This window comes from Canis lupus, chromosome 8 (assembly GCF_048164855.1).
Source record: "Canis lupus baileyi chromosome 8, mCanLup2.hap1, whole genome shotgun sequence".
Lineage (NCBI taxonomy): Eukaryota > Metazoa > Chordata > Mammalia > Carnivora > Canidae > Canis > Canis lupus.
Window position 1 is genome coordinate 65439174 of NC_132845.1, and position 19320 is coordinate 65458493.

The 19320-nt window shown below is 39.3% G+C and overlaps 1 protein-coding gene across 8 annotated transcripts in view; it reads right to left on the bottom strand.

The window, feature by feature from the left end:
* RNF216 (ring finger protein 216) overlaps positions 1 to 18250 on the bottom strand; it is a 162196-nt gene extending 143946 nt beyond the window's left edge. For 3 of the 8 annotated variants that reach the window (XM_072836895.1, XM_072836892.1, XM_072836900.1), the window contains exons 1-2: positions 17996 to 18157; positions 2115 to 2250 (exon numbers count right to left, since the gene is read on the bottom strand). In XM_072836895.1, coding sequence (XP_072692996.1) covers positions 2115 to 2181 — 67 coding nt within the window. In that variant the 5' untranslated portion in view covers positions 2182 to 2250; positions 17996 to 18157. Of the gene's footprint in view, positions 1 to 2114; positions 2251 to 17995 lie in introns of all 8 variants that reach the window. The other 5 variants (XM_072836897.1, XM_072836896.1, XM_072836898.1 and 2 more) reach the window with 3 other exon arrangements.
* Positions 18251 to 19320: the final 1070 nt, after the last annotated feature.

A 19320-nucleotide genomic window follows, 5' to 3' on the forward strand; every position in this document is an offset into this window, starting at 1 on the left:
CTCTTTTTTGTGCTATTTGCATAATCTTTTTTCATTCCTGTACTTTTCACCTTTATTTTACCTTCATTTTTAAGCCTATTTTCACTGGGTATAAAATTCTTACAATTAAATACTACTCTTCAATTAAAAAGGATTTAATTACTGATACATGCAATGTGGATGAATCTCAAAACATTATAGTGGGCAGAAATGTTCAGGTATAAGGAATATATACTGTATGGTTCAATTTATATGAAACTGTAAAGTGACAAAAAGTAGGTCAGTGGTTTCCTTGGTCCAGGAGTAGGGTGAGGACTGATCGCAGATGGGGCATAAAGGAACATTTCTGGGATGACAGAAATGATGTTCCCTATCATGAGTAAAGGGGGTGGTTGTATGGCTATATTCATTTTTCAAAGCTCACTGAACTATATGCTTAAAATGTGTGCATTTAAATAAATTATACCTCAATAAAGAGGATTTAAAAATAAAAAACCTACAGGGGCTGGCATAATAAGAATTATTAATACAGCACATAAAGACAAAACAACTCTGCATGCCTGAAAAAAATCCTCATGCTGGGTGCTAAATACACAAAACTCATCTAACAGAAAAATATACCTTCAAAGTGAATAATCTCCCCCAAAGAATTAGTTGTTTGGACACTCTGTTCAGGTAGATTTAAAATCCAGTTAAAAAAGAGCTACAACATTAATTTGATATACATGTTCAAAAAAATTGGAAATGATCACATACAAATTATGGCTAAGATTTAAAAATTTGTGCATCCAAAAAAATTATGGTTCTCTCACTACCAAGTTAGAATAAACTATTAATAAAATCCTAAAAGAATTAGTACTTCTTTTGCACTCATAATTTACATAGTTTAACCATTTTATTTTTCTCAATTTATCTGCCTAATAAAATCTGCTCAACTTTAAATGCTCTCTGAAAGCCAAGTGTATATAATTTACCCTCTCCTGAGAAAAAAAAATCATCCTCGTAAGCACAAAATATTATCAATGGGAAAAGACAAAAAAAAAAAAGTGTAAAATTTCTTCCATGGAATTTTTTTTTTAAAGATTTTATTGGAGAGAGAGGGAGAGAAAGAGAGAGAGAGAATGCGTGCACAGGTAAGGAGAGGAGGGAAGGGGAGGGGATGTGGGGGTGGGTGGGGAGAAGCCAACCACTTGCTGAGCAGGGAGCCCAATGTGGGACTCAATCCCAGGATCATGATCTGAGCCTAAGGCAGACACTTAATTAAATGACTGAGCCACCCAGGTGCCCCCTTCCATGGAATTTATACTTGGAAAAATACTTTTCCTACTCAGCAGCATCCATTTTTTCCTTTCAGCCTAGGTGTAAATGTGAATTAGGATTTGACTGGAAACTCCATATGCATTTAGGAATGTTACAGAAATGCAAGCTCCCTTCCCTTTATGAATCAATGAACTTCCCCAAATTTTAAGCACTGTAAAATCAAAGAATACATGTTCTAAAATTCCCTATAAGGCAACCAGAATCTTCTGGCAAAAAATAAATCAAGCATCATACTAGGGGGCAAAAATGCTATAGTAGCACTTTCAGATCATACAGACCTGAAGGAGCACTTCTTTGAAGATCTTATTCCTTCAAAAACAGAACTGCCAGTTTCCATACTCCCACCCCTTAAGAGCCAATGACTACACATTCACAGCTCATTTTGGCTTGTTCATTAATAGCTTATTAACTTTTTAAAAGATTTTATTTATTTATTCATTAGAGACACAGAGACAGAGAGAGGCAGAGAGACAGGCAGAGGGAGAAGCAGGCTCCATGCAAGGAGCCTGATGTGGGACTTGATCCCGGGACTCCAGGATCACACCCTGGGCTGAAGGCAGGCGCTAGACCACTAAGCCACCCAGGGATCCCAGCTTATTAATTTTTAATTTAATTTTTAAACTTCATTCATACCAGTATATATCACCATTTGACACAAAATTCTAGTCTCATGAGTCCAATACACCAGATGTTCTAAGGTCCAAAAAATGAAGTATCTCTAGGTTCCTCATAGTGCAAAACAGATTCATTTCAAAGGAACTATGACTGTACCATAACGAGAAAAAGCAATGATGAAAGGGAAAAAGAACACTTACCTCGTCCCCTGTGGCAGTGAAAGTTGTTCAAATGAATGACCTCTTCATTATTGTTTCCCTCTGCCATTTTCAAATGCAGACATACACGTATGTGTTTACTAATATTTAAACATGGTAAGTATCTGTTCGAAAGGATCTGAAAAAGAAAAAAAAAACCTTAAGAATGCGGACTGTCAAAACTCTTCCCATGTATTTGGTGAAGGGCATTCTAAGTGATGAAAACATCACTTAAGGAAAAAATAAAAGAACGTGTAACTAAAAGCTAACAGAGGGAGGAAAAAGAATAAAAAAATAAATAACTATTCCAAAAGAACATACAGAAGAGAAATAAAAGATCAAAGAACAGATGGAATGTATAAAGAATAAAAAATATTACTTAAAAAAATCAATTACAGGAACCTATGGAATGGGAGAAAATATTTGCAGTTCTTAATATCTAGTAAGGGGTTAAAACCCAAAATATACAAAGAACTCCTACAACTAAATAGCCAAAAAGCAAATAATCCAATTTTAAAACAGTGATCTAAACAGACATTTTTCGGGATCCCTGGGTGGCGCAGTGGTTTGGCGCCTGCCTTTGGCCCAGGGCGCGGTCCTGGAGACCCGGGATCAAATCCCACATTGGCCTCCCAGTGCATGGAGCCTGCTTCTCCCTCTGCCTGTGTCTCTGCCTCTCTCTCTCTCTCTCTCTCTCTCTCTGTGACTATCATAAATAAATAAAAAAAAAAATTAAAAAAATAAATAAATAAAAAATAAACATTTTTCCAATAAAATATTCAAATAACCAACAGGTACATGAAAAGGTACTCAATATCAATCACCAGGGAAATGCCAATCAAAACCAAGAGCTATAGCCTCTCACTTATTAGAATGACTATTACCAAAAGAACAGAGATAACAAATGCTGGTGAGGACACACAGAAAAGGCAGCCCTTGTACTCTACTGGAGAGAATGTAAATTGGTACAGCCACTATGGAAGCTAGTATGGGGGTGTCTCAAAAAATTAAAAATAAGACTACCATATGATCCAGCAATTTCATTTCTGGGTATATATCTGGAAAAAAAGAAATCACTAATGTTGTCAAGATGTCTGCATCTCCATGTTCACTGCAGCATTATTTACAATAGCCAAGACGCATACACAGCCTAAGTGTTCACTCAGTTAATGCGTGGTTCAGTTAAGTGTCTACTCTTGGCTTCTGCTCAGGTTATGTTCTCAGGGTCCTGAGACTGAGCCCCATGTTGGGCTCTGCACTGAGCTTGTCCTTCCCCCTCTGCTCCCTCTCTCATAAATTTAAAAAAAAAAAAAAAAAAAAGGAGAAGAAAAGAAAAAGATGCTAGAAAGTGACTACTATTCAGCTGTAAAAAAGAGGAAAATCCTGCCATATGTAACATGGATGAACTCTGAAGGCATTATACACACTAAGTGAAATGAGGCAGAGAAAGACAAATAGGATCTCACATATTGGAACCCAATAAAACATCCCAAACGTCCCCAAACACCCAAACTCATAAAAAGTGAGATCACATGTGGTTACCTAGATAGGAGAATTGGATGAAGGAGGTCAAAAGGTACAAACTTCCAGTTACAAAATAAATAGGTAATGGGGCCATAAGGTAACATGAGGGCTATAGTTAACACTGTTGTAGGGCACATTTGAAAGCTGCTATGAAAGTAAATCCCGAAAGATCTCATCAAAAGGAAAAAAAACATTTTTCTCTTTTTCTTGGGAGGGAGGGGCTGTCCATATGAGATGATGGACATTAAAACTTACTGAGGTGATCACTTTCCAATTTATTTAAGTCAATATCTCATATAACTTAAATAACACTGGAAAATATATTTATGTAACAGACAACATAAGCACTGTTAAGTATAAGAAAAAGCTTTAAAAGGATGGAAAGCAATATCCTGAACATCAAAAACTGTTAAGTTCTTAATTTTTTTAAAAGATTTTATTTATTTATTCATGAGAGAGAGAGAGAGAGAGGCAGAGACACAGGCAGAGGGAGAAGCAGGCTCCATGCAGGGAGCCCAACATGGGACTCGATCCCAAGACTCCAGGATCACACCCTGGGCCAAAGGCAGGCGCTTAAACTGCTGAGCCACCCGGGCTGCCCTGTTAAGTTCTTAATTTAAGATACTTTATTTTTCAGTCATATAATGTCCATCTGATTTTTAAAATAAATTCCAATTCTATGTTGAAGCTCTCCTCTCAACTATTTAATCTTTTCCCTTTTCCCATGAAAACCTCTATGAGACTAATAAAATTGACATAAGTGTTAGAGATGAGTAGGGAGATTTCATCCAGTTCAGAGGGTCAACTCACAGAAGATACAATACTAAATGTATAAGAATTTGATAACATATAGCTTCAAAATACGTATAACTGAAGTCGACAGACCTAAGGAAGTAAGACAAATCCACACTTAGAGCTGCACAGAAGACTTGAATAGCACTATCAAACTTGGCCTCATTGACATTTACAGACCACTCCACCCAACAACTGCAGAACACATACTCTTTCCAAGTATATAGGGAACATTATAAAATGGATTATATCCTGAGTCATAAGGCTAGTCTCAACAAACTTCACAGGCTCAAAATCATACAGTATATTGGTACCTGACAACAGTCAGTAAAAGAAGGGTAACTAGTAAATTTCTAAATGCTGGAAATTAAGCAAACTCAACTCATGGGTTAAAGGAGAAATTACCATGAAAATTAGAAACTACTGTATTTCGACTGGATGAACTAAATGATAATGAAAACAAAATACACCAAAATTCATAGGCTAGAGCTAAAGCAGTGTTTAGAGGGCAATTTCTACATCCAAATACTATTTTAAAAAAGAAAAAAGACCAAGAAATCAATGATCAAAGCCCTGATCTTAAGACGCTAGAAAAAGTGTAATCAAACCAGAAAAATAGAAGGCAATTGTTAACAGCAGAAATCAACAGATAAAAACATACAGAGAAAAATCCAAACAAAAAGTTGTTTCTCTAAAAAGATAAACTTCTATTATAATTGATCAAGGAAAAGTGGGAGAAAATACAAATAACTATTATCAGGAATGTAAAAGAAAATACCACTACAGATTCTACAATATTAAAGGAATAGGGATCCCTGGGTGGCGCAGCGGTTTGGCGCCTGCCTTTGGCCCAGGGCATGATCCTGGAGACCCAGGATCGAATCCCACATCAGGCTACCGGTGCATGGAGCCTGCTTCTCCCTCTGCCTATGTCTCTGCCTGTCTCTCTCTCTCTCTCTGACTATCATAAATAAAAATTAAAAAAAAAAATATTAAAGGAATATTATGAATATTTTTATACCAATTAATCTAAATTTTTTTATTAAAGATTTTATTTATTTACTCATGATGGAGAGAGAGAGAGAGAGAGACACACACACAGGCAGAGGGAGAAGCAGGCTCCGTGCAGGGAGCCCGATGTGGGACTCTATCCCGGGTCTCCAGAATCAGGCCCTGGGCTGAAAGTGGCATTAAACCGCTGAGCCACTGGGGCTGCCCTGAAATTTTGAATGGACAAATTCCTTGAGATACAACTTACCAAAGAAAACTTATTTATAAATTATTTATTTACTTAAGTAATCTCTACACCTACCATGGGGCTCAAACTCACCACCCCAAGATCAAAAGTCACATGCTTTGTGGACTGAGCCAGCTAGGTGTCCCTGAACAAAGAAAATTTTAGGTCTGAACAGAGCTCTACTAAATAAGGAAACTATAGCAGTAATTAATAACTTTCCCACAAAGAATACTAAGTGGAATGAACAACAAAGTCTTTGGATACAAGGCCAATATATAAAAATGAACACTGTACTAGTAAGAAACAATTAGTATTTTCAAAGGATACTCCTTAGAGTAGCATCAAAAACTATCAAACACCAAGGAATAAATGCAACGAAAGATGCGCCAGATCTTTATACAGAAAACTATAAAATATCACTGAGAGAAACCAAAGAACACTAAGTGAGAGACATACCACATTCATGGGTTGGAAAGTTCAATTTTGTAAAGAGGTCAATTCCCCCTTAATTGATCTACAGATTTAATAGAGCCTTAATCAGATTTTATTTTTTAAAAGGTTTTATTTATTTATTCATGAGAGACACGGGGGGTGGGGGGCAGGGCAGAGACACAGGCAGAGGGAGAAGCAGGCTCCATGCAGGGAGCCCGATGTGGGACTGGATCCCGGGACTCCAGGATCACACCCTGAGCCGAAGGCAGGCGCTCAACCGCTGAGCCACCCAGGTGTCCCCTTAGATTTTTAAAAGTGGGTGTATACTACATGATTCTAAAATCTACAGGAAAATCCAAGGCATTCATAAAGAAAAACGAAAGGTGCAAGATTTACACTATCAGACAGCAAGTCTTATTAATACAAAACTACAGGAATTAAGACCATGTGGTATTGGCAAAAGAAGAGAAAAACAGACCTCTGGAACAGAATCCAGAAACAGATTCATTCATATGTGGATGTTTGACTTATGACAAAAGTAGCACTGCAGAGCAGTGGAAAACATGTTTTTACTGTATGATGCTGTACTAGAAAGCTATGGGGGGGGGGGAGGTGGAGAATGAGGAACTAGGTCTCTTCCTCATGCCTTAGACAAAAATGACTTTAGGTGAACTCTTGATTTAAATGAACAGGTAAAAAAGTTTCAAGAAAATATCATAAAAAAAATACTTTCACAAACTTGGGGTTGAGAAGATAGCTTAAACAGGATATATAAAGTACTATCCATATAAGATTGAAACATTGTACATTAAAAACATAAACTTCTATTCACAAAAAAAATTATTAAGAATGAAAAAGGCAAGCCACTGGGAGAAGATATTTGCAATACATAAAACAAAGGGCTCCTATCCAACAAATATAAAGAACACTTAGATGGTAACTGAAAAACACACAAACCAGACAACTTAAAGGAAAAATGGGCTAAAAGATTTGAACTCCCAATGGTGAGTTTACTGAGGAAACCCAAAAGGCCAATAAACAAATGAAAAAGTGCCCAACGTTGTGAGACATCAGAACATAAACTGAAACCATAAGGGAATTCTGGGAAGATGGTAGCACCACAGTTTTTGAACCTACCCAAATTCTCATCTAAAACCAAAAAATTCCAATTTAGGAAAAAACTAAGAAAGAATCACTACAAACTCCCAAATATGAGCACATGAGAACAAATCACCAAGAGCCACAAGATCTCTGAAGTACCATTTGTGCCTCAGATATCAGAGGAAATCATTTGGACCTGAGAAGAGGACAACCCCCAACCAACCAACAGGTATTCACTGAAAAGCACATAGGCAAAACAAAACAAAACAAAACAACATATAGGCCAATCTGAGAAAGCTGTGAACAACAGGAAGGAGTCTGAGAAGTTCAAAAAGTGAGTGCAGGGAATGCCACCAAGAAAGAGTGAAGCAGTCTAGGACCCATAAAGTTTCAAGCCTGATCTAGCAGGGCTCCTTTGCAGGATGTGGCCCTACAAATGAGACAAAAAGCCGGGAAGAATGAAATGGAGTCAAGACAGAGACAGTAAAGAGAAAGGAAAGAGAGGGCAGGTCTAATAATAGAGGACAAAGCTAGGAAGTCTCTAAAAGCAAGCTGTCATATTTTGAACACTGTATGAAAAGGGAGTTCTATGAAGAAAAGCTATCCTAAACTACCCTCTTTCTAAAAGTCCGAGAAAACCAATTTCATTAAAAATGAGCAGATTCTGGCTTATAAAATTTCTGCTGAAAAATAAAAATGAGCAAAGAACTGACGTCAAAACTCCTATAAAGAAAAAGCAGCAGCAAAACATCCTTATAAACAATGAAAACATGCCAGAAAGATGTAACAACCTAAAGGACACTAAGAAAATAATAGATAAAACAACAATATAAATCAGAACTAGAAAACTCAGAAATGGAATAACCGATCTCAGGAAAGAAACAAATTTTAAACAGTTTCAGGAAAGAAGAATAAATTAGAAGGAACACAAGCATGAATAAACACACAACACATGCTGTTTGGTGAAAGAAAAATTTTAAATAGAAAAAGAGATAAAGGAACAAATATTCAGGACAAAGGCTGTCCACCATCAAAAACAGCAGCTCTCCAATAAATTGAAAGGGAATACTAAAAATTGTAATGGAAAAAAATTTTCCTAAAGTATAAATGTACAGACATTTCAAAAGAATGTAGTAAATACCTAAAAAACAAACAAAACAAAACACACACCACACACAAACCCACCCAAAATGACAACTACCAAGACGTACTTAAAAAAATCCTTTTATGGCTTGGGCGTGAGTCATTGAAAAGACAGAAAATTATTAACAGACTTTGACAGTGATGCTTTCTGCCATTAGAAAATGGAATACTTTTTTTAAAAAATGTGAGCCAGACATTTTGTCCAGCAAAAGTAATTTCAAAGAAAAGGTTCACAAATTTACCAACATATAAGAACTTATGTAATATTATTTTTACAGGACCTCCCTGAGGAATTTGACAGAAAAATAAACTTTAGGCAACCAAAATGACTAAAGCACCAACACAAAGACTAGCAGTAAACATTAAATATGTAATTACTTGCATATTACATAAAGCATAACATATGCTATTAGCATAAAGATTAAACAGGAACTAAAATTAAGCGACATAGTACAATTATAAAAATTATGGGGAGGGGAAGCATATGCAAAACTTTATTTTTTTTTAAAAGATTTATTTATTTATTTATGATAGACAGAGAGAGAGAGAGAGAGAGAGAGGCAGAGACACAGGAGGAGGGAGAAGCAGCCTTCATGCCGGGAGCCTGACGCGGGACTTGATCCCAGGACTCCAGGACCGCACCCTGGGCCAAAGGCAGGCGTCAAACCGCTGAGCCACCCAGGGATCCCCCATATGCAAAACTTTAAAGTCATGTAATAATAGCTATGACATTAAGACTTTCACTCTAATACTTTTGTGTATAAAAAAGTTAAAAAGATCAGCAGTTATGGAATATTCTATTAACCCCTGTGCCCTTGAGAATCAAGAATCTCAGTATAAAAAAATTTTTTAAGTAAAATCCCAACAGTCCTAAAATTGAATTATAAATATTTGTGTGAACTCATAAAATATTTTAATTCTGTACAGCCCCCCCCCCCCCCACCAAAGAAAGGACTGAAGACAACAAATTACTTGTAGCAATGAACATCTGTAGTGCCCAAATTACGGTCTTGAAATACTATTTCCCACCAAAAGAAATTAGGGCTTTTTTGTAGAAATTACTAATTCTAATTTTGGAGCAGGAATCTTAACAAAGTGAGCCTACAACACCTTGTATCAAATATCAAGGAAGCTATCAAAAACTATTTCTCAAAGACTGGGACCTGTAAGAATAACAACAACAAAAAAATCCTGAAGAGGCTACCCAGACTGGCCCATCATGGGTCATTTTGAGCTCCAATAAAAATAAGATGGCATGAATCTCTTAAGAAAACATATAAATGAAAATGTTCAAAATTATTTTTAAGGTGGTCATTTTCAAAGTATGATATCAAAAGTAATACAATATCTTTAAAACTGGTAAAAAAACTGTAGCTCAGTCAGTTAAGCATCCCACTCAATTTCAGCTGGTCTCAGGGCTGTAAAATCAAGCCCCACCTTGGGCTCTGCACTGGGCGTGAAGCCTGCTTAATATTCTCTCCCCCTCTCCCTCTCTAAAAATAAATACATAAAACACATAAGATAAAGGCAAAGTATTAGGTACTTTCTTGCTTTTCCTATATGAACTGTGTATCACTGGATAACCAAATAGACAAGATAATGGTTTCTTATGAAAGTATTCCAGTATTAATTTTAAAAATTCAAATATCATTTTGCAATCTTCAATGAATTACTGGATCTAGACCTTAAATATCACCAGCTGCTATCACAGAGACAACACCTAAGTGCCTTCTGAGGAAAGAACACTATCTACAGTTTTGTGAAAGAGATGGAACCGAGTTTGGACAAGCATCTGGACCCAGACACATTTTTAGAATAGAGGCTAGAAGAAAACTGAAACTTTGAATTGGACCATAAATATGCAATCCAGACCATGTATTCTCAATGAGAGTGCTTTTACAAAGGTGTGAAAAGATCTTAAGATATGACAGTGATTTGTGACCCTCCAAAATTCAGTCCCACCCAGCAAAATCTTACTCCTTAGTACTTAGTGAGGGAGTACCAGGAAAAAAAGGCTCTATAGGGGAATCATAAGTTTTTAAAAATCTAATGCACATCTAGTTAGGCTCTGGGAAACTACAGGTCAACTGATTCAGGTTCAACAGATAAATTACAAGGAAAAAAGAAAAGGAATGAAAATCCTAGGAATCTTAGATTTAAAAAATACATAAAAAATTTAAAACAGGATTATAGTACCTAGGGATGTACTCTTGAGTGATAAAACCATAAAGAAATACGAGAAAATGATTATGAAAGTTAGACTAATAGCTAATTTTAGGGGGAAGGAATGAGTTATGATCAGGACAGGATACACAGACGGGGTCTGGGGATGATCTATGTTTTAAACTGGGCGGTGGATACTAGCATCTTATAATAACTTATTAAACCATACATATGTTTTATGTAGTTTTACATATTGGCGTTTTCTTTTTTTTTTTTAAGGGTAAGAAAACCCTCATGATGTATTATATACTCAAAGAATTCTTAAAAGTCTGAAAAATTAATGACCAAGTGCCATTGAGGACTTGGAGCAATGGGGAATTTCATATACCACTGGTGGGATAATAAATTGGTACAACCATACAAAAATAAATAAATAAATAAATAAATAAATAAATAAGCAAGCAAGCAAGCCTGATACTTTATCAGAAGTAAAACTTTTATCAGAAGATAAAATGCTCTGTAAAATTGTATGCTTAAGTGTACCAGATCTATGCGTAAGTTCACAGCAACATTTTTCTAAAAGTCAAAAACTAAAAAGGCCTCACATCAATGAAGCAATGAACACCCAGTAGTTCGTTCACACAATTAAAAACTATATAACAAAAATGAAGTCACACACAACATGGATAGACTCAGACACATAATAGTTGAGTGAAGGAATCCAGACATAAGAAAATATACCTCAAATGACTTCATTTAGATGAAGTATAGGCACAGGCCTAAACTCTTTGGGGTCACACACAACAATGGATGGACTCAGACACATAATAGTTGAGTGAAGGAATCCAGACATAAGAAAATATACCTTGAATGACTTCATTTAGATGAAGTATAGGCACAGGCCTAAACTGTTTGGGGTCAAACTTCTTTGTGTGTACTCTACTTCATAATGTTAAAGTTGGGGGGAGGGGAACCATTATAAGAGAAAAAATGTGGTTCCCTCTGGGAAACAGTAGTACTTTGACATTTGAATCATTTTCTTGCTTTACTTTGATGAAAATGAGAAAAATGAAAATAATTAAGAACCAATGTCTCTGGTTCTAAGAAAATCTCAACTTACTTAGACTTCATGGGAAAAACCATATGCTTTAGAAAAAGTAGACTCCAGGCCCTGGCTTCTCATGTCTACCAAGAGTTAACAGTCAAGTAACATCGGTATTTTTCCAACTTAGAGAATACTAAGTTGTGTATCCAGATTTACTTAAAAATTTTACATAACTTTCTGGTATCTTTAAGTGGACAAAAGTCTATTTTTAAAAATTACAAATCTCACTTGAAAGAACAATGACATCTATAAATAGCATGGTAGAAAAAAGAGCTCTAATGTCAAATTTGAACTGTATCTATTCAAAACTTTACTTTTCAAATACAATTTTTAAAAAGTATTTTGAACACAATTAAACTAACTAGTTTTTTTTTTTTTAACAACAATGTTCTTTCAATTTTATACTAGAAATCAAAGAGAAATGTGATTCATTCTATATATACTTAATTTAGTTAGGAATATCAAGCTTGTAGTTAAAATAGATTACTAGTGGTACTTTAGAAGCAAGATTCCTCATGAATGAGTGGTACATACAATGGCCCCAAGCTGAGAAAAGGAGCCTGATGAGGGAATATCTACTCCTGACTAGCTTCTCTGCAAAGGTCTTTCAAGTTCCTCACATTTAGTTCTCTCATCTGGGCTTCAGATCAAACTACATAAGCATGAATCCTGGTTTCACCATTTAGTGAATCAATGACTACATAAATTGCTTAATCTCTTAGACTCAGTTAATTTGTAAAATGAGTATAGTTGTTCTAAAATTAATTGAATTAAATATATATATTTACCTTAGTGCCTAGTACCAAGTGTCACATTATGACTTTTACTCTTCCCTAAGAAATGGAAAGAGCTATTCTTACCTTGTAAGGCTGTGTAGGAAATATGAAGCCACTTTGTAAATGGTAAATGCCACCAGAACAGGAGCTTGTTACCACAAGTACACAGTGGATGTACAGTGTTTATTAGCAAGTTGACAACACAGAAAATGTGGGGGGGATGGCTTTATTTTCATCTTCCAGGTTACTTTTGCTAGTTTTATTATAACTATTCACTATTACTTCCTTCTATGAGAAATTGCGATTTTTCCTCTGGAAGTAGCTTCTTCATCAGGCAGCTGAAGAAAATAGCTAAACAAATGTCGAATCCAGAAATGGGAAATGCTACCTAACAAAATAGTTTAGGTCTTGCCTCTTTCTTTTATTGTAAAAATTATCATATGTACATCTGCAACCATACTCTACAGTCAGTGTATCAGATAATGCTTCCAAATTAGAAACAAAAGTTAGCGTGCTTTTCATCACTTCATTTCCCCTTGGAAAATCTTATGTAGTAAGATTTTCTCATTGTAAAAAGAAAACGAGATGACAATTCCATATTCTCTCCCACCTCCTACAACTGTCCTCATTATCTTTTTTCTTCCTTCGAAGATATATCAACACATGAAAGTTCACATTTAAATTGTGTTCTCCATAGACCCTTGACTAGATCTTTCTTATTCATAGCTGTATTTTCTGTGTCCCACACAGTTGCTGAATGAATGAGTGGCTCCAAAAACACATCTTCCTCTGTCAGAGACTGAAGCTGTTCATCAGAGCCATATATAGCAAGACTCAGGTAACATGGCTTAAGTGACAAGAGTTTATCAGGATTTTCTTCAGTTATAAGTCATTTTCTTCTCATCCTTCTATTCGTGTTACATCTCCATTTTTCCTTCCACATGTTCTTAATATAACACTGCATTGTCCTGGAGTTTTGTAGTGTTCCTGCTTTCCAGAGTAAACTCCAAAAATATGTCTGTCACTTCTGCAGCACTGATTTTAGTATAATAATACAAGATGTTTCCAATTTAATGAATTAATCTCTTTCAGTATTTCAGGGAAAGGTAGGCAAAGCAGAGCCAGGCACAGGCTGCCCACGTCATACCACTCCACAATACCTCTTCCCAGCATGGTTTTTTAAGTGATTATAAGTGAGTATTGCTCTTCATTTAAATTCTACCTTCTCATTTTAACCATTATTTGATTATTCATGCATTGTAAGCCTATACTAACATTTAATCAACATTAAATCAACACAACAAAAAGTTAATAATGGTTATTTCTAAGTAATAACCTTAATATATATATTTTTCCTTTCTTATATTTTCTGACTTTTCCATATTAAAGGGGAATTATTATTATTTTTTAAAGTAGACTCCATGCCCAGTGTGGAGCCCAACATAGAGCTTGAACTCAGGACCCTGACTGAGGCTAAGACAGAAGTGAGATCAGAGTCAGACCCTTAACTAAGCCACTCAAGCGCCTCTACATTACTATTTAAAATTAAAATACACTAAAGAGTTCAGCAAATATTCATTGTGGTCTTGCCACATGGGATAAAACAGTTGTGGGGCACCTGGGTGGCTCAGTCGGTGGAGCATCCGACTTTGGTTCAGGTTATGATCTCAGTAGGGATACTGGGATCAAGCCCTCCATCAGGCTCTGTGCTCAGTGAGGAGTCGGCTGGTCCCTCTGTCCACCCTCCCTCCGCTCATGTTCTTTCTCTCAAATAAATATTTAAAAAAAATTGTTATGCATCGTTGGGAACACCTACAAAGAAAATCCAACATGGATCTTGCCTCAAAAACCTTGGGAGTACAACCAGCAAATACAAAGTAAGTACACCACAAAATATAAAGAATTAGTGCAATAAAGACACTATTCCAGTTAGACGATGGCAGGAAGTCAGAGAAGCTTAGCCCATATTTAAGCTAAACTGAATACTGTGCTAATTACAAGCTTTGCCTTTAAGCAGCTTCCACCCAGGACTCCTGGAGCCCAGAATCACCTTTAAGAAGTTTGACTACTGATGGAGAGATTATATGGAAAGCCCTGACACTACCTGGAGAAAGAAAATGTAGCTGAGCCCAGCTTTCCACCAGTCCCTGACAATGCATGGGAATGAAAAAGCATTTTGGAAGTGGAAGCTTTAGCCCTACTACCTATGCTAGCAACACGTGGATCAGGAAAAAACAGCCCAGATTAGTCCTTCCCAATATCCTAACACAAAATTGTCGACAAAATTGTCATATTAAGTTACTATGTTTGGGAGTGACTTGCTTTTATGCATCCATAGATAACAGAAACACAATTCAAATTTTATTTTCTAACCAGTAAGAAGCAATATAAAGATTTGTACTTTAGGAAAATCAAACTAACTGCAATGTGTAAGACTGAAAAAGACATCTGGTAGCAAGAAACCCAGGAAACAAGAGGCAGCGTAGTATGAACTAGAGAGAACCAGCAAGCAGAGAGAGAGGAAAATGATACAAGATACCAACTAAAGTTAGATTCAACAGAATTTTTGTAGGTAAAGAGCCATGAGGCAAGAAGGAGTCGAAGTTGACCAACATGTTAAGGATACCTAGATGTTGGGTGACTGGAGGATAGCAATACTATTAAGAAAGAACAAAGCAGGTGATGAGTTCAGAGTAAGAAAACGTAATGTGTGTATATTTTAATATGCAGACAAAATGAAAGGTAAAATAGCATCCATAATTACAGATATAATTATGTGGGCAATTAGTCTGGAGTGTTATCAGAGTTTACAAGAATCCTAAAAATCCTCTTATCAGTGTCTTTTTACAATGGGAAAGTTTTTTTTTTTTAAAGATTGTGTTTATTTATTCGAGAGAAAGAGAGAAAGAGAGAGAGAGAGAGAGAGAGAGGAGAGAGAGAGAGATAGGCACAGGTCTCCAGGATCACACCCTGGGCTGAAGGCGGCACTAAACTGCTGAGCCACCCGGGCTGCCCACAATGGGAAGGGTTTTAACCCAAAAATTAAACTCAGAATCTTCACTAGGTAGGTTAAAGAGTTTAACATATAACCTTATGATTTTCCTCAAATGTCAACCGAAAATTGGTTCAGAAACTGAAATAAGCAAGCACATCCTTATTCACAAGGGGGGGATCATGGTTTTCAATCTTTTTAGAGGTGAATCCTCTGTGAATTCATGATAAGCTGCCCCTGCCACCCCAAAAGTGCCTATAGGTTCTACTCTCCCACTTATTTTCATTTGGCACTGAGGTGCTGTTTCTTTTAAATCATAAGATTTCGTCATAGAACCAAAATTTCGTGGCCTGTGAAACGCTGCCTCGTAGGACCATTGCTGACATAGCTAGCCTCACCATACACCTCTCCTCCATTCACCATTCTTTCAGGGCTTGAACGGGCCATGCTCCTTCCTCTTACCTCTGGCTGGCTGATTATTTTTCACTGCCTCTTTCTGACCAAATTAACTCCATTCATCTTTGAGTTTCTTATCTTAAATATCACTTCCTCAAAAATACCTAACCAGGAGGATCCCTGGGTGGCTCAGCAGTTTAGCGCCTGCCTTTGGCCCAGGGCGCGATCCTGGAGTCCCAGGATCGAGTCTCGTGCGTCGGGCTCCCAGCATGGAACCTGCCTCTCTCTCTATGTCTATCATAAATAAATAAATCTTAAAAAAAAAAAGAAAAAAAAAAAAGAAACACCTAACCATCCCCATTGTTCACTCACACAATATATCTCAATCTTTCAAAGTACTTGGCACAATAATAATCTACAAATACTTAGAAAGCTACATTAAATAGCTATCTGCTAAAACAAGTTCCAAGGATGGAGGACCCGACATCTTATTCATTCCATTAGCCGCAGGACATACTGCTTGGCACAAAGTAAATACTCCAGAAGAACTTTTCGAATAAATATCATCTACAGGGATGGCAAAGTAATTAGTAGGAGGAGCATGAGCTATGGAACCAAACTGAATTCAAGTCCCAGCTCTGTGGGAGTTTTTTGACTACTTATTTTTCAGTACCTCGTTTTCTTCCTTTTAAAATAATAACGGAACCCCCATTACTGAAGATTAGAGGAGTTATTACATTAAAAAATGCTTAGAACAATACCTAGCATAGTTACTAGCATCATGTTTGTCTTACTGACAAGAAAAGTAAAATATTGCCAGCTATGAGAATTAGTTATGAGGTCTGAAAAGACCTTAACACAGCCTAGAATATAGCAACTACTCATTAAATAGAAGCCATCAGGGTCAGCAAACTCAGGTGCTCTCATCGACCCTATTTCATAAACTTTCAGTCTTCTTGACTCAAATTTCAACTTCCTTTATTAGATTTCTCCATTCGGGCTGGAAGGCAGGTTTTAAAAAAAAAAAAAAAAAAAAAAAAAAAAAAAAACTTGCTGCCCGCTAGCCTCTATTTAGGTTTAAGGGGGGAGATCCCAAATCTGGCTCCAGTTCTCCAGCGATTTCCTCAGTTTCACACCAGTCTGTACCCCGAGCCCCAATAAATTACCTATACAACAAATAGAACAAAGCAAGGCTGTTTCTTGGCAGTCTTTTTTCAGGCAAGCGTGCTAAAATTGAGGTCGGTCCTAAAATCTTCCCTGTCTTCTCCCAGTTCCCTGCAGGGTAAAAAAAAATCTTCTCTTTGCATTAGCAAAGTGACTTGGATGGACAAGCCATACCCGGGCACTTATCACAACGTACTCGAGTTATTTACAGGGCCCCGGGCTGGTTTACGTGGGACCCCGCAGGCACTGGGGGGGGGGGGGCGCCGGTGGGCGAGACGGGGGGGGGGGTCTCGCACAGGACTGAAGTGGCCCAAAGTTTTGAGACCGTCGTTCCACGCAGTCTCCAGCCACGTCCCACGCGGGAACGCCGGTCTCGTTCACTGCGCGGCGCTCCAGGCACATTTGTCGGGTTCGCCTTCCCCGCGCTGCAGAGGGTTTTGACGCACTTGCATGTCTTCACGAGGGCTGGGTGGGAGCCGCCGGCTTTCCCGACAAGACGGCGCTCCTGAACCGAGTCGGGAGGGTTGGGGACTGAGGCCCGACGCCCCTGGGCCCCGGGGGGGTGGGGGGGTGAAGGGGGACGCCGGAGTTCAGAGTCCCAGTGCATCACCGCCCGCGCGCTCCAGGCCGCGCTCGGCTCCACCGACGCCGCCTCCCGCGAGGTGCCGCCGGGAAACTCGGGTCTTTCGGCGCGTTCGCCCTCGCGCAGCAGGCCGAGGGACCGGCCCGCGAAACTTCCCGAAGTGGCGGGCGCGGGGGAGCGTCCGCCAGCCGCCGCCGCCGCCTTTGTGGCTCCCGCCTCACCGCCAGCCCCGCTGCTCGCGCCGCCCGGCCCTCGGCGGGGCCCCGCGCGGCTCCGGGCCCGCTCGCCTGCGGGAGGCCGCCGGGCCAGGCCCGCGCCCCCGACTCCGCGGCCCCGCCGCCCCTCACAGCCGAGGCCCCCGCCCCCGCCCCCGCCCCCGCCCCCACCCTGGGGCTTAATGGAGGCGCTGGGCTGAGACGCCACTCGCCTCACGCGGCCTGCCGAGGAGCTGGGCGCGCCCCGCGGCCGACACTTACTCGCCACTCAGCTCGCCGGCTCGCCAAGCGGGCTCGGCGGCTTCTGTCGCCACAGCTTTTAGTCACCAGAAGCGGCCGCCGACAGCTTCGTTGCCGCCGCCGCCGAGGCCGCCGCTGCACTCCTTCCGGCCCCGCCGCGACTTCACCCCGCGCCTGCGCACAGCGCCCCCTCCCGACTAATGACAGGAAGAACCATAGAGGCACGCCGGGTGCTAGGGAGGAGGGGCCTGGGGAGTAAGACCATAGAGAGGGACGTCTGGCCGCTCACCGCCCACTGAGTCTTGACTCCCCCACGAGGTGGGAGGACGAAGGAAACTGAGGGGCCCTTCCCCCAACCTCAGGAAGTGTCGCCTGTCTCCCTAGGGATGAAAAGAGTGGAGGCGGGGGAATGTGGGGTAGGGGGGAGCAGATGCCCATGGAAAGCTATTGGATATGCATTTATTTGCACCCCTTGCCTTTGGCAGGTCATTCATCCAACACCTATTTTTCAAAGAGCTTCCCGTGTGCCAGGCACTGTTGTAGGAATTGGGCATACAACGATATAGAGGGCCCCTGTTCTCCCCAAGTTAATCTTTTAGTGGATAGATATATAACAAACGCACTAAAATACTGGCTCAGGCAGGAGGGGTTGGGGGGGGAACAACACAAGAAAAATAGAGCAGAGGAAGGGGTAGAGAGTGATGGGGATGCCAATGCGGTCATGAAGTCTTCTAAAGAGGGACGTTTGAGCAGAAAACGAAATGACATAAGGAGGTCTTAATCAGAGGAATGCTAGTTAGGAAGAGATTATAGGAGTCTAAATAATACCCAATGGTGACCTTAACTAGTATGGTCAGGAAGGAGGGGGAGGGGGGAACGATCAGAGTAGGGATTTTTTTTTTTTTTTTTTCAAGTAGAACGGAGAGATTTGCAGATGGATTGGATGTGAGGTGAGAGGGAAAGGGTAACTGCAAGGTTTTTGGAACGTGCAACTGGATGAATGGGGTTTCAGTCATAAATATGGGGGGAGATTGGGAAGAACAGATTTTGGTCAGAGTAGGGAGAAGTAAATGTGTTTTGGACGTGTGAAATTGCCAACGAGACCTTCAAATTAGAGACGTCAGTCAGCATTTGGATATATGAGTCTGCAGCTTCAGAAAGACAGGATCACTCAGGCTAGGGATTTAAACTAGGAATCACTGAGATAGAGATAACGTATGAAGCCATCAGACTAGCTACACTCACACCTAGGTAATGAGTGTAGATAGAGGGGAGAGGACAGCTGAGGACAGACTTCAGGGTCACTTAAACATTTGGAATCTAGAGGATGCTGCGGAGGAAAACCA